This window comes from Varroa jacobsoni, unplaced genomic scaffold, assembly GCF_002532875.2.
Source record: "Varroa jacobsoni isolate VJ856 unplaced genomic scaffold, vjacob_1.0 scaffold_1230, whole genome shotgun sequence".
In the NCBI taxonomy this organism is placed as follows: domain Eukaryota; kingdom Metazoa; phylum Arthropoda; class Arachnida; order Mesostigmata; family Varroidae; genus Varroa; species Varroa jacobsoni.
In genome coordinates this window covers 96,147-110,570 of record NW_019214132.1, presented here as the reverse complement: position 1 = coordinate 110,570, position 14,424 = coordinate 96,147, and the positions used below count along the sequence as shown (strand labels likewise).

The window sequence follows — 14,424 nt, the reverse complement described above, 5'->3', positions numbered from 1 at the left end:
GAGAACGGTATCAATAATGTGATTATATCAAAGCGAAACAAACAATTGGATGAAGTTTTAACTTCTTCTGATTAAACCACAACCTATGTTTAACATTCTGCGACTATTTATTCAAAAGTCATGTCACAGAAAAAGAGATGTACCTCTCTTAGCTCGACGGGAAATTTTCATCAGACTTCACGTCGTTAGTTATTAGCGTACAAATCCAGGGTGACAGAGCTGCGGGTCCTATTAAAAACGCGACCGCCGCTATGAAATATTTTTAGGGATATGACATTTGAGCAAAGGAATATTTTTACTTTTCTGATTCTAAAAGAAGTTTATTCTGTAACTAAAAACATTTAGTTAAACGTTAGCAGGACATACGCACTTAGCACGCTCCTAAAAGTAAATGACAGAGCTTCGTTAGGCCTTGTGTCGTTGGGTCGGCAAATTATTGAGCCTGTCTTCTAAAATGTAACTTACCATACACTTCATACGAGATTTAGATGTGTACGTTGTAAATTTACCTGTTTGTGGGGGGGGGGATTTTTTTCTGAGTTTCCATATCGTTATAGTATAGTATAGTCCCGTTGTCAGTTGTCTATAAGGCGCATGCGGTCGAAGTAACACAAAATCTTTGCAATACACGAGTTTCCCTTCTGCACTAAAAGCACTACTATGGCTTAAAGATTGAATTGAATAAATACTAAAAATAACAAATATTCTCTGGTCTGTGAGTGAACAACTGGAGCTGGTTGATCAAGACCGTGGACCATTCCAGATCTGTTTCATGTGGCTGCAGCCAAGCGCACATGGCCAATATATTTTCGCCCAATGACAACAGCGTTACGTAGATGCATTATTGATTACTGCTGATACATCTGTATAGATGGGGTGCGGATAGAAAAAGCTCAAGCGACGTTGTGAAATACATCATCGAACACGTTTTTTTTTTGCGTTACTCACGTTATCAGTGAAAAGGGGCAAGCTTGCTTAAAAGCTCATTTACGATTGTTCATTGTCACCGTCTCGCTAAACATGGCTTATATGTTCAGTGCATTTGTCTCTAAATTATTCACTAGCTTCCTACCGATAATAGATAAAACTGTTCAAACCTTTTTCTATAATCGTAAATAAACAGCTTTGATATTAGTAGTCTAACTCCTTAACTAGATAGAAAAACCGTTCTGCATTCATCCCTGCAGTAGGTGGTATGTGCTTCAGCTGCAGTTATTATCAAATGGGCCATTATGACTTAAAAGAATGCTCACCGCTGGATCGAAAGACAACTGCAAAATCGTAAAGAAACTATGCACATAGAAAAGTGCAATTAGTCCTAGCTGATAAAACATCTTGGACAACGTTGTTTTTTGTATCATTATGAAACAGAATGCGTTTATATATAGGGATCCTCTTTATTATTTGTCAGTGTTCCTGAATGATTCCGGTGTCGAGTGATACTTCCTCGCTAAAAGCTTATAATATTCAAACATGTTTGTCAATGGTGGTTTCAACGTCCAACTCGAATTAATCGCGAGTATTGTAGCTTCAGAGAATGACTGTCGACTGATACATCATGAAAGTCTTGATTCAAAAATTCGATTCAGCTGTGAAAACGATAAAAGCAAGGTAACTTCCTAAAGACGTTACAACGAATGTCAATACAAAAGTGGATTTTTGCAGAAAATAAAATTAATTGGACGCGTACAGGTCCACTTATGTTTTTTTTACTTGTAATAAGCAGTTGAAACGGGTACATAGTCCCTGTCCTTTCTATATTGGAACAATGCATAAAGTAAACGTTCAATTTTTAGAGAAGACTTTGGTTATTGAACTTTACAGTTTAGTTTAAATGTGAACGCTAACAAAACTTCATTCTCGAGTCAATTATTTTGGCAAAAGGCCCAAGTGTCGAACATAGAGAGTGATTCTCATGCTGTGGCGCCACAAATAGACTGGTTTGAAGACTGTGCTTCCTATAATTAAAAAAAAAACGGTCCCTTTTCCGTAAAAACTACCTAAACTACCTAAGCTAGCTATTTATCCCACTGATAAGAGCTTTCGTCTTCCTCATAAAGAACCCATGTGTCAGATATAGTTTTCGTTAAATATATCGTTCTTCGTCAAAGGATATCGTACTTTATAGGCCCGTATATATGTGCCTATATTATGCTGATAAAAATGTGATTGTTGAAGCTCTGTTTGACACTAGAGGCGCAAGAAAGGCGTATATCTATACACGATCGTAGATCTACGTGACGAAACGATAAAAGCATTTCAGCCCAGCAGTAATACATTTCCGATTAATTGTCTATTACAATCCGGTGGTGTTTCCACAAGAGAACTTCAAAATAAGCTTCTAGATTACGTGCTATAGCTTTAACTGAAATGCATAGCTTTATCACAAAACATAAAATCGAAGGTGGGCATAAGCTTGGCAAGGAAGATAAAGACCGTTTCATATATCATATTGCACCCCAATAAAGTGAGTGGCCGTTAAAATCGAGCCACTCCGGCGTCAACACCGCACTTATGCTGCTCGTCTAGCCGATACAAAGGTGCTACAACGCTACAAAGTCGGCATCTTAGTATCTGCATAGGCAACCCAGTGACTTCCGGTATATTTGTGTATGGTCTTGATCGCCAGTCCACATTAGCAGTTTTTGTCAATGCCACTCAGTGGGATCTTTCTGCTGTATTTCTTTATTTGAAACCCTATATTTGCTAGTTTTTGTTATTACGATTATAACATTATTGTTTTTCCTCAGATTTTCAGTAACCATATATAAGAATTAGATTATCTGTTTGTTATTCTGTGTATATTCACAGTGTACCTTATCTTTTAACGATTATCCCAAACTGTGCAAGTCTATCAAATTAAACATAAGTGACTCAGCTTCTGCCTATTTTAACTATTTAGGACACGATTATAGGGTTAATGTTAAAAACCAGAGCAGTTTATTGAACAGTGAAACGTTTATTTACAACATTGACTTTCCTTCGTGCAAATATAAACGTTTTTTTCTGCTGGCTTCTTCGTAGCTTAGCACATCATTTCGCTTTGATTTGCATATAGGCTTCGTACCTCATTTACGGCCTATGAATTATCGCCAATATATTGATAAATCGAGTCGTTAGTCAATGCATGTTGCTATCAATCTTTCCTTGGTCATCAAAAGGTGGCCACTGTGCAAACCGAGCCACTCCACAGTAGCCGAGACCAGCAGCAAATAGAATTACGAGTGGACGAGCCTGTGGATGCTGATTGCGTATCCCAGTAAAGACATACCATGAAGCGCCAATCAGGCCTAAGCCACCCAAAATTCGGCATCCTTTACAGTCTTTTCTCTGACGTGAGATTTGCTTTATATCGCTGTCTGTCATTGCTTCGTTTCGGGTGTGTAACTACAATCTTGAACAGCTGATCATTGCAACAACGAACACATACTCACATATTAGGCCAACATATCATTGCCAAGTAGTTGGAAACATGAATAGGATATGCATTAGGTTACATTACATCTAGAGATTGCAATACCAAAGAAACACGCTTTATACTAAGTTAGATGAAGTATTATACAATTGAAGTCTGTTTGCCTTATAATTTTTTTAGTTAACTGAGCAGTTATAACAAATACTGCTATGCTAAGCAACACATGTTCTTAACAATTCAACTGTTTCCAGTCTGACTAGCTTCTTCCTTGTCGTTTCCTGCATACATACGTAGATGTGGTGTAGAACACGAGTAACGTAAAAATCAAATTACAGTACTGTATTGTTCAAAAACGAGTTTTATCTGCTTCCATCCGATGGTAGTCCACGATTGTGCTCGTTTATTTACGTCCATCTGTAGCAATAGCCCTGTTCAGTTAGAAACGTTCAATCGGCAGGCATAAATCATCATTTTCAGCAGTCACTTACCACAACTTCACAGAATTTCGGAGCAGTTCGACTTCCTTAGATGACTGATCTGACATCGAGTGAACCTAATCCTACAGACATATGTTGAGCGTCTCTCGTAAGCACAAGTACCCTGTGTCTGCGGCCGACAGAAAGGCTGCCACTCAGTTATATCTCGTCCTCTGACATAGTGCTTGCCGTAAGCAACGACCACTTGAGAGGCGAATATCTAATGAACGGATTATCTCAGGAGACTCTTTTCCCAGGCAACAGAAGGCAGTTGCAGCAGGCGGACAAACAGATGCACAGTCAGATGCATACACAAACAGACAGAACGATCAGATATAGACACAGTACGTAAATGCAGTGTTAACTACGGGGACCGCTGCAGCAAAGCAGCAGGGTAGTTTCATTGGCAGAATACATATCACAGAGATAGTTATATCCATACGTAAAAAGACAGAAACAGAGAGGCGCACCTGCAGAGTGGTTCGTGCTGCTGCGCCCTTTTGATCTTCTCTACCAGGCCTACGTTGCTGTGTGAGTAGAGTATCATCGATGCTTACGACGGAATATTTGATGCGGTCTAACCGAAAAGCAAGTATTTTCAAATCTGATAATTTACCATGTTACTAAAACAAAATACAAAAGATAAGCAAACGTTTCTCAATAATTGTCAGTTATATGTTAACAAGCAATACCTCGATAGAAGGATAGTGGGTGCGCGTTTCGACGGCCTTTGAAGGTTGCAGTTTGCTTCAAAAAGAAACGACGACAACTCCTTTTGTAAGATGGGACTCATTGTTTGACGGCCTCAATTCAAGAATCATAACTGAGCGACTGGCAGTCGCACTGTTCGCTTTGTTCAACACGAAAGTGGATAATGAGAGAGGATTGCCGTTTATTTTTGTTGAGTCACAGTCTCTGCTTTCCTGATCAGTAGAAGCGTGGTATCTGACCATTATGGTATTTGTTAGCATCTCATCGCTGCTGCTGTTGCCACAGCTGCTTCTCCGCTTCCGTTCTGTCAGCTAAGCGATTTTTTGGGTGTTTGCTTGCTGTTCGCAGATTTCCGGTTATTCTCACCGACTCGAATAACAGTAATATTAGGATTAACTCGAATATTAGGATAAAATACTTTAGGCGGAGGCTATATTGACCATGATCCAGAGCTGCACATTTTTGGCGTTCGAGAGATTCAGCAGCGTTTGCTTAGAGATCATGTTTTCGTCTTGGTATGGCCAGTGGCGGTAAGAAGTGGAAGAGTCTTTGAGACGAGTCGGTCAGTTTTCGTTATGCGCGACGACGAGGTCATCTCGGTTGGCAGGGCGCGCAAACGACTAAACGCTATTACACTATACGATCGTGACACTAGTAGTTGTTGTGGTAATAGCCACGATGTATTGTCATTATTATTAATGCTTCATGCCAAGGGCTTATGTTGTTATAATTACTAGTCCATGTTACGTAAGTTTGTTTCGAGCCCATGCACGGAAATCGGAAAGTGAGTGTGCGATCTGACAGAAGTAAAAAAAAAAAGGTAAATCCTTTAAAATACGTGCCCCTGTTATTGTGATTAATATTATTGTTGTGGCTGTGTGGTCAGTAATCAGTGTTGAAAGGTTTCTAGAATCAGTGCGATTTTGTCACGGACGGAAATCTGAATGAATTTTGCGAGAAAACGCGGTAGATGACAGCGACCGCTATATCAATATTAGCGAGAATTGGTCGGTGACTTTTTGCAGGACTATGACGCTGTCACATGAAGTAACAAGCAATAAATAAAAATATATATATGTATACGCGTGCTAACTGTCAAATGGGAAATGATATCCTTTATCAGGGTGTTCTAGAATATTTTTCTAAATATCTCGAAACGAATTTTTGTCATGACATGATTTATTATGAAGGCGGATTTTTTATGAAAAGAGAATTTTACGTTTGACAAAGGCATCCAATAAATAGATGTCTACTGTATAGCTAATAAAGCGAAATCTTAATAATAGCTTTTTATACAGATTCGAACATCGCGGATTGATTATCTGCGGAAAGCCGTACATGACCACTAATGCTAATGACAAAATTAGTCTGCTAAAAACCGGGCGTAGGAGTGGCCGGCAGGAGGGTGCTAGATATCCACAGGCGGCCGGATATCAATTTAGTTATATAATTTATATGTCTTTTTTTATGCAAAGGCTGTAGAATAAACAAAATAGACACCTTACTTGTTCGTGGCTCAGAACCTAGGATTGATGTTATCCTGAAGGTATGAATGGTATAATCCATTTCGAATAGTTTATTCTTGCCGGATTATTTGTAACCAGAGTACCATCAATGTATACCTCTGAGGAACAGTAAGGCCGTGAGTGTACATTGGCAGGACCCCATAGACCCTATATGTATTTCTGTCGCCTGACCAATTAATTTAGGCTGTTTTTTCGGCCTTCTTTAAACGTATATTTGTATTGTCTACAGAAGCTGGCACATGACGTGTTCCATCATTTATTCTTGCTCATGGTTGTATTATATCATTTTTTGTGTGAATCTTCGCTCTGCTCAGGGTGTTAATCGTCAAATGCGCTAGTCCCTTCTATATATAGAATAGTATTTATGCAGTTTTCAGGATATAGAAACTCAAGTGCCACGTCGGTGTCGTGCTAAACAAGCTAGGTGGTATCGTTTTTTTCTCGTTTAGTGTTGACGGTGCCTAAAGTTTAAATTATACTTTAGGCACCGTCAGTACCAATTTTTTTAGATGCCAAAATATATGTATGTGCGTTGTAACTTTATCTGTATTCCCAGACCTTATAGGCGAAGCTCGCAACATGTCCGACTCAGATGTCGGACCTACCACGCCATCGCCAACAACTCCGGCAGGCGGATCCGCTACCTCCCCTCTCTACAGCGGGCCCCAGCGACAGTCGGATGAGCCCGTCATGCAGACAAATGATGATGCTACGGCTTGTAAACGGGCCGCGGTTGAACGCGGCTACTGGAATGATTCGTACGTGCAACATTTTATCAAGCACGGGGACCGCAAACCGCCCGAGATCAACCGAGGATATTTTGCACGTGTACAGGTATAAGATGTTGTCATTGCGATAATAGCGCTTATTATTTAAATTTGATGGAGATCTCATTGTGGCCGCCGTTTCTCTGCCCCTGTTACACTTGACTAATTAAGCAAAAACTAGGTTTTCACAGTAAAAGTAAAGTTAGCAACTTAAAAGTACAAACCATTAAACAAAATTACGGCATTGGTTAAGGCTGCTGAAGACGTTAATCGCATCAAGAACCAATAAAGTTAATATCTTATTTTTCACAACAGGCTGTAATTGAGGTAAAGTACAGGGGCTCATTAAACCCAGCGAGATGCTTTGTTGACATCTATAGTTTTATTGCAGGCAATCAAGATGTTAGTGGATAAATTTCTCGAGATATCTAGCAGCCAGGCGCAAATTGTCAATCTTGGAGCAGGATTTGACACTTTATTCTGGCGACTGCAAGAGGAAAATCGGCCGCTTAAAGCCTTTGTCGAGGTGGACTTCCCTCCGGTTACAATGAGAAAAGTACACTATATTCGCTTAAGAAAAACCCTCCTCGAAAAGATAGCTAGCGGCGAAGGTAAAATACTTCGCATTTGTGTTCCTAATAGCATCAGTATTGCTGTACTTGCAATTTATATATTCGCCTAGCAAGTTTTATTATATTGCTATTCGATCATTGCATTTAAATGTACGTGTTTTGGGTTTAAATATAAATGTATTTGCATGCTTAGTCTATGTAATTCAAATTTTTCCATACTCAACCGTGGGCGTTTTATGGACATTTTTCAAGAATGCACACAGTGTACTGTCGGCGAATCGTTTTCATTTTGTTAATCTGATTCTTATCCGTTGTATTTGTTGACTTTTCTAGATGATGATATTCGACTATCGAAGTGTGACATCCACTCATCGCGGTACCACCTTGTAGGGGTCGACATGAAGGATCTGCAAACGCTTGCTACTAAATTTTCCCAAGATTGTCGACTTGATCCTCAGCTGCCAACGCTGTTTATTGCGGAATGTGTACTTGTATATATGGCACCGACCGACTGCGAAGCTCTGCTGAACTACATCTCTAGTACGTACTTTTTAGATCAACCTCTTTTCAGAAGATTGGAGGGCAACGCAACCATATCGTTGTACTTTAAAAAGTTATGCCTTATTCAATTTGTACAAGCCAAAAGTTGCCTGCGCGTAACATTGGCGGTCACTGATCTTGTCTACCGCGGTCACTTTTTCGTTTACTATTCCAGGTACATTTAAAAAAGCAGTTCTACTCAATTATGACCCAGTAAACATGAACGACAAGTTTGCCGAGGTTATGCTTGAAAATCTCAAGCACAGGGACTGCCATTTCCTGGTAAGTTGAGTTGTGGACAATCTAGGGGTGAAGGCTTACACGAAAAATCAGGTTATAGATATATATACGAACATTAGTCTAATAGGATTACTTGTCCAAATTGCGTGACATATTTTTTAGGGACTAGAGGCAGCGCAGGATCTCATTAGCCAAGAAGCACGGCTGTTGCGGTGCGGTTTCCCCCATGTCCGATCGTGGTTGATGCTTCAAGTGTACCAGGCTCTTCCAAGCGCCGAGCTTAAAAGGATCGAAGCGCTCGAGCTGATGGACGAGCACGAACTCCTACAGCAGCTACTTAATCACTACTGCATTTCTGTTGCCGATAACTGTGCGCCGGCATTAGGTTTCGGGGAAATTCGACTTCATCCCGTATCTACGGTATCTGTATGAGAGGTGGATGGTAAAAATAATAATTAGAGCGCCCTCTTTAACGCAACTGCCATTGCTCTGTCTAGCAGTTGTCGTGGTTGTGAGAAAAAAAGTGGCGATTAGGCAAAACAATATTATTTCTTTACACATAAGTTTTTATGACAAAACGAAAGACGTGACAGCAAAACAAAACCTACACGGGCGAGAGCAAGCGACTTTACATGGAAGAAAAGTTTTGTGAATGGGGATTATCTCACTGTTGACTGAAGAGACTGTATCATGAACCAACAAAGCGGTCTGAGTAATGACATATACATACATTGAATGATAGACATAGAAAGCGTATGGGTGGTTCGATAAGTTTTGAATGCTTGCGCGTGTGAAAAACTCTCGATAATAGGATTCGGATGGTATTGAGGAAGTACACAAAAATAAAATCGTCCGATGCGTGTTTGGTCTATGTTAAGTCATAGTCAGGTTTTCTTAATTTTGACGTGCCTGGAAGCGCAATTGTAACACATATTTTTGAAGACGATGAAAAATAAAATCCAAATACGAGCCTAAGTGAAAATAGGACATTAGGCCGTTATTTATCGGGGTATGAATGATTACAGCGTAGAGCGTGGTAGCTGCGTAAGGGCTTACAGAAAGATGGGAAGTGCAGCAGAAATAATGAGATCAAATCTATCGAGCAGACGTATTGAGAGGTCATCTCGACGTCTGATTTGTTTGTCGCATTTTGAGAATATTGTAGCCCGCCTAAAAAGGTGTAATACAGCCATAAAATATACTCCGATCGGACGAAGAAGTGTTCAGGGGGTGTTCTCCCGGACGTGTATTTGCTAGGACTTCGTCAGAATTTGCAGAAGATTAAACCATGCTCGCCCATATCATTATGTGTGTGATATATACGCAACGGATTAGAAACGTAAAAGAAAACCTTGTGTGTGACGAAGTTTTCTTCAGTTGGTCCATTTTTTCGTTGAGCTTATCACGCGCCAACTTACCCAGGGCTAATTCTGGTAATAATAATACTAAAGTACTATAGCTGTTTTTCGCAGAACCGCTATCGTAGAAATGCGGTGGAACATAGAGCTGATTCATCTGAATGGATACGCAAGTGGGAAAGCAGTGTAGTAATAAGAACAAATAAAACGCCGGCCCGTGACACTGCAAAGGAAATTGATGTACCATACAAATTGTAATTTAAGGATGAAATACGTCTACATGATTACACAAGGACATTCTCATACAAACTAGACGCAACATACACTTAACGCAGTTACTGTTACAGCAATAGCAAATACTGCTGTTTCATGTCTGTTAGCGAACGAGATATTCTTCCTGCTTTGAAAACGCTGCATTCCTAAATGCCGTGGTAGAATGGGAATGATGGAACGGCAACATATTAATAGTAATCATAATGGTAATAGCTCGAGAACTGATAATGATAGCACGTGACTAATGAGGATAATCTTAATGAAAAGGCAGATCAAATGTGATTTGTGAGATGCGGACGTTAAGTTATACGTGTAAGAAACTGCTTCTTTAGAAAGCTGGAAAACTGCGAAAACATTGTACTGACTTGTATCGAAAAGCTCGTTCAGAATTTTGTGGAAGGATAAAGTTTAATTTTTAGCTAGGTTTATAACTCTGAATAGCGGCAAAATAATACATGCTAGAGCTGCTTTCTGAGCTAAGCTTTAATTTGGCGGGTCAGCTATAAATTAGGCAGTTTAAATTATACGTTTATGTGCGGCCCTGATGATTGAGGTCAAAAAGAGCAATTTTTGTGAAATAAAGGTTGTCAAATAGTTGCCATCATTGCATGGTTTCATTCCTTTTCGAAGCCAGACAAAATTCTGCTGCATATGAGCAAAGACAAAATAAATTGGCTATAGGTACATAAGACAATAATTAAAAAGTTCGCAAATGAATAACTAAGAAACAGAAAAAGCTGTCTGCATTAAGCAGAGGTCAGTACGATCAAATGCATTCTGTAAATAAATATAACTGTTTTATCACAATACTAAAATTTTGTTTATTGTACCAGTATAATGATTACGTTAACCAAAAGTTAACGTTTTAGTACCTTCTTTTTAAACTTGCATGTCATCCAGGAAGGTGTTAATCACTCCCGTAAAAACAATTTGTAATTCACAATAAAAATTTTCCAATGTAATCTTTAGAGCAATTATTAATTCTAATAAAAGACGACTTAAGATTTAGGTGTTGCAGTGTTTCTATGGCAGATTGCATACCGCAACAAACGTGCTATTTGTCACTTTGGTCATGACAATATTTAGGTGAACAAGGCGTATGTACCATATTTAATCCTATGGATAAGAGTAGAGCCACCGTAAGTAACTTGAAACGCTTTGAGTAAAGCATTTTCTATTGACGTTCTGTTGAAAGCCATTGCTGACCTAATGCCTGCTTTTCCGTTAACGTTCAGTTGAAAGCCATTGCTGATCAAATGCTAGCTTCTTCACTTGACGTTCTGTTCACTCTGTCCGATCGGATACTAAGTACGATATCGAAATATCTGTCCGTCTACCCATACATCGTATTATGGCATACTTCACTTGTGCTTGCACAATTACACAACTGAAAAACACATCCTAAATGTCAAGTTGGAAATCACATTTAGGTTTGGTAAAATAAACCTCACATGCGATAATAATTTTATAACGAGGTTATCTATATTGTAAATACAATTTTACGATACAACGGACCGAAACTCGAAGTCGACGTGCTATCATTCTTTTTCAAAATACTATATGCTATCCTCGAATACATCAAGAGCTCCGTCGGGTGAACCTAAAAGAACTCAAATCGGTTTGTGTGAAAAAGATTTCTGAACCCTCTAACCTAAGGATTGCCACTTTAAGGCTTCTATCCGATTAAAACACCCTTTGATTACTCTCGCTAAGTAATCGTTAATAATTACGGCAAGAATCATTTAGAATCAGGTGAAACTATCGTGAGTTCACATAGCTACGTAAACTATTTACAGCAGTGGTTCCAAAAACGGCGTCACTCGTGATCTTTACTGATATTACTACAGATAATCAGAACCGCGATGGTCACGCAAACATTATACCAGTAGAGTAAAATAGGCTCTTTCGATTTGCACAGTGCTTTTAGTACGAATTTGCAATCCATTAAAATGCAACCTATTTTTTTTTATTATAGTTTCCAGTAGTCAATCATTATCATTAAGGTTATATTATGTTAAGTGGCGATTATTGTCTCGCAGACATCGCTTGCCATACAGACACGCGCCAATATTGACGTCATAGGACCGATTACATAAAAAGGCAGCTCGCACTCTTGCTTTCTCTGCTATTAGTCAAATTATTAGATGAATTATTAATCCGTCTGTCATACTGGGCCGCATTCCGTCCTGCGCCCTCTATGCTACCTTGTAGTTTGGGCGGCAGCTCTTTTGGAGTGGCCAAATCCATTTGGTCAATAAGTAACTTGAAAGTCTTAATCTCTTTGCGGCAGTCATGCAAGAGCATCTTGTCCTGGTGCCATTCCTGCAGAAGCTTGTTATGCTGTTGTTCCCAATCACGCTGTCTGACTTCAGCAGTTTCCGAGGCAATACGAAGGCGTTCAATTTCATTCTTCTGAGTCTCCAGCAATGAAGACACTCGATCGTATTCCGTCTTCGGAACGTAGTTGCCTAGTTCCTGCTCAAAATTTTTTCTGATGTTCATGTTATGGGCGTTCATGAGGCTGTCGTATTCTTCACGCAATCGGGCCAGTTCTTGTGAAAGATGGTGATTCTGCTCTGAGTTTGTGTTGATTCTAGCTGCGAGCGCGACCTTCTCCTGTTGAAGAATCTCATTCTTTTTTTCGACGCCCTGCAAACGGTTCTGTTCCGTGGCCAGCTAGAAGAAATGGCAAAGCAAAAGAACCACGCTATTCCTGCAATTTTTCTACGACCCATTGGTTCAAAAGTTTGACGCGGAAGACCGAAGAACCTTAAGATTATGTGGTTAAAATTAGGTAAAGTCAAATGTACGAATATTAAATACACCTTTATCCTGCAATTACATTGAACATTACATAGTCCTGTAGCAGTGTAAAAATTCGTCATTTTTAGTAAAGAGAATAATGCGTTGGTAAGCTACCTTCATAATTATTTTGTTCGAAATGGTAACACACAAGAGGTACCAACCTCTTCAATAGCGTGTTTTAGCTTATTCTGGGCAATATTCATTTTCGTTGTCGATATTTTAAGTGCGTCTTCAGCGGCTGCTCGACGTGCCTGTTCACTGGATAGTGTTTTCTGGAGCTCAGCTACTTGGCTGTCCTTCAGGGAAGCTGAATTGCACAGGGAACTCACCTCGGACTTTAGGATCGCTTCTTGTTTTCGGAACTCCTCAAAAAGTCGACGTCCGGCCGCCATTTCTTTTTTGAGACGAGTAACATGATCTTCATTTGTGCGAAGGTCTGTTTCAGCCATGGCCTGGATAGATTATTCATCATCTCTTTGTTAAACGTGTGGGCCATGTACATTTGATTGCCGACAGCGGACATTGATAGAGGAAAATTCGACAAAAAGCACTCTGCGGAATATTAGCAACGTCCTAGGAAATCAAGACATGAAGAGGGCTACACCATGTCATAGTCACTCCTATGTGTATTACTAAAACTGCAGGAATTACCTTTTCCTGAAGTGCTTTCTCAAGGCGCGCTTTTAATGCGTCTATTTGCCGCTTTCGATCCTCTTTTTCTTGAAGAAGCTGCACCCTCAAGAGGTCGTTCATGTGTGTTAACTCCTGGTTTTCCGCTACTAAAGGACCAATTCTTTCAATGTTGTTTGCAAGACGCGTATTAAGCATCCTTAGGCATTGCTTCTGCGACATCTTACTGGGCGTCATAACTTCCATTGCGGAAGGCCTGCCAGGCTCTGTCACGTCGGAATCGCCACGTTCCTTGCTTACCTTTACCAAGATGCCGAGTTTGTTTTCCTCACTTTGCTCCTGGTTATTTGTTTTTCCTGCGACTGCTTCTTGCTCATAACGCGGTGTTTTGGTAGGTTTCACCGATGTTTTAGAATGTGACCTTTTGTGTTTCCGGGACAGACCGGACTCCGAAACTGACAGTGGGGTAGATGAGCATGGAACTTGCGTGATCTCCTGTATTGGTGTTGTGTTTATCACCCCTCTGCATAATAAAATATATGACCAGAAAATATTAGTGCGTTAGCACATGAAGATTATCTCCTTTTAGACGGTCGACTTTACTTACCCGCAACGGATCAAGTTAGCCGATGGTTAGGATCTCAAACTTACTGGAAACACTTGAATTGAAAAATCATTTGCGTGTTTCCAGCTCAACTCAAAAATGTGCTCTTCAATCAGCTCGTCAGTTGGCTGAGACGATACCAAAAATGAGAAGCTTGCGTCCGTATCTAAAAAGTAGTTACACTAATTGAGTAAAACTTATCAATCCACTTTGGCACATAGAAATCTATCAAAAAAAGAGGCGTTTTAATGAACTCGACCCAGCTGCAAATATATTCGTATCGACCATGGCGTACCAACCGGCTCACACGTATAAGTAATTGAATGCCACATTTTTATCGGCCTAATAAACGCTCAATTTTTCTGGCAAATCTTTTGCTAGCGTGCCCAAACACCCTCTCTGAAAAATGCCTATCGCCTTCGCTATATTTTGTTCTCTTTGCCTAGGAATTACGCATATCTGTGAATAGATATTTGTACCTTATGAACGTTGTAGTTTAGGTATTAA

General features: G+C 39.8%; 2 protein-coding genes and 1 long non-coding RNA gene across 6 annotated transcripts; 1 reads left to right on the top strand and 2 right to left on the bottom strand.

Annotated features, from left to right (window-relative positions):
* Positions 1 to 2,917: 2,917 nt before the first annotated feature.
* On the bottom strand, positions 2,918 to 3,897 carry LOC147752479 (uncharacterized). The gene is made up of 2 exons (XR_015313975.1): positions 3,706 to 3,897; positions 2,918 to 3,403 (listed from the first exon to the last, which is right to left on the bottom strand). It is a non-coding gene; the product is annotated as an uncharacterized LOC147752479 (long non-coding RNA).
* Positions 3,898 to 3,903: 6 nt separating this feature from the next.
* Positions 3,904 to 10,482, top strand: LOC111267850 (leucine carboxyl methyltransferase 1). Of its 3 annotated transcripts, none has more exons than XM_022846408.2 (6): positions 3,904 to 4,422; positions 6,685 to 6,962; positions 7,287 to 7,506; positions 7,801 to 8,007; positions 8,183 to 8,289; positions 8,410 to 10,482. In XM_022846408.2, the coding sequence occupies exons 2-6, from the start codon at positions 6,708 to 6,710 to the stop codon at positions 8,677 to 8,679; spliced, it is 1,059 nt and encodes a 352-aa protein (XP_022702143.1). In that variant the 5' UTR covers positions 3,904 to 4,422; positions 6,685 to 6,707; the 3' UTR covers positions 8,680 to 10,482. The 3 variants fall into 3 exon arrangements, with proteins under 3 accessions (XP_022702143.1, XP_022702142.1, XP_086827597.1); XM_022846407.2 differs by having other exon boundaries at positions 3,904 to 4,479; XM_086971471.1 differs by lacking the exon at positions 3,904 to 4,422 and adding an exon at positions 4,586 to 5,422.
* A 192-nt stretch (positions 10,483 to 10,674) lies between these two features.
* Positions 10,675 to 14,365, bottom strand: LOC111267851 (uncharacterized). Of its 2 annotated transcripts, none has more exons than XM_022846409.2 (3): positions 13,335 to 14,365; positions 12,845 to 13,135; positions 10,675 to 12,554 (listed from the first exon to the last, which is right to left on the bottom strand). In XM_022846409.2, exons 1-3 carry the CDS (start codon positions 13,557 to 13,559, stop codon positions 11,967 to 11,969), a joined length of 1,104 nt encoding a protein of 367 aa, XP_022702144.1. In that variant the 5' UTR covers positions 13,560 to 14,365; the 3' UTR covers positions 10,675 to 11,966. The 2 variants fall into 2 exon arrangements, with proteins under 2 accessions (XP_022702144.1, XP_022702145.1); XM_022846410.2 differs by having other exon boundaries at positions 13,013 to 13,135.
* Positions 14,366 to 14,424: the final 59 nt, after the last annotated feature.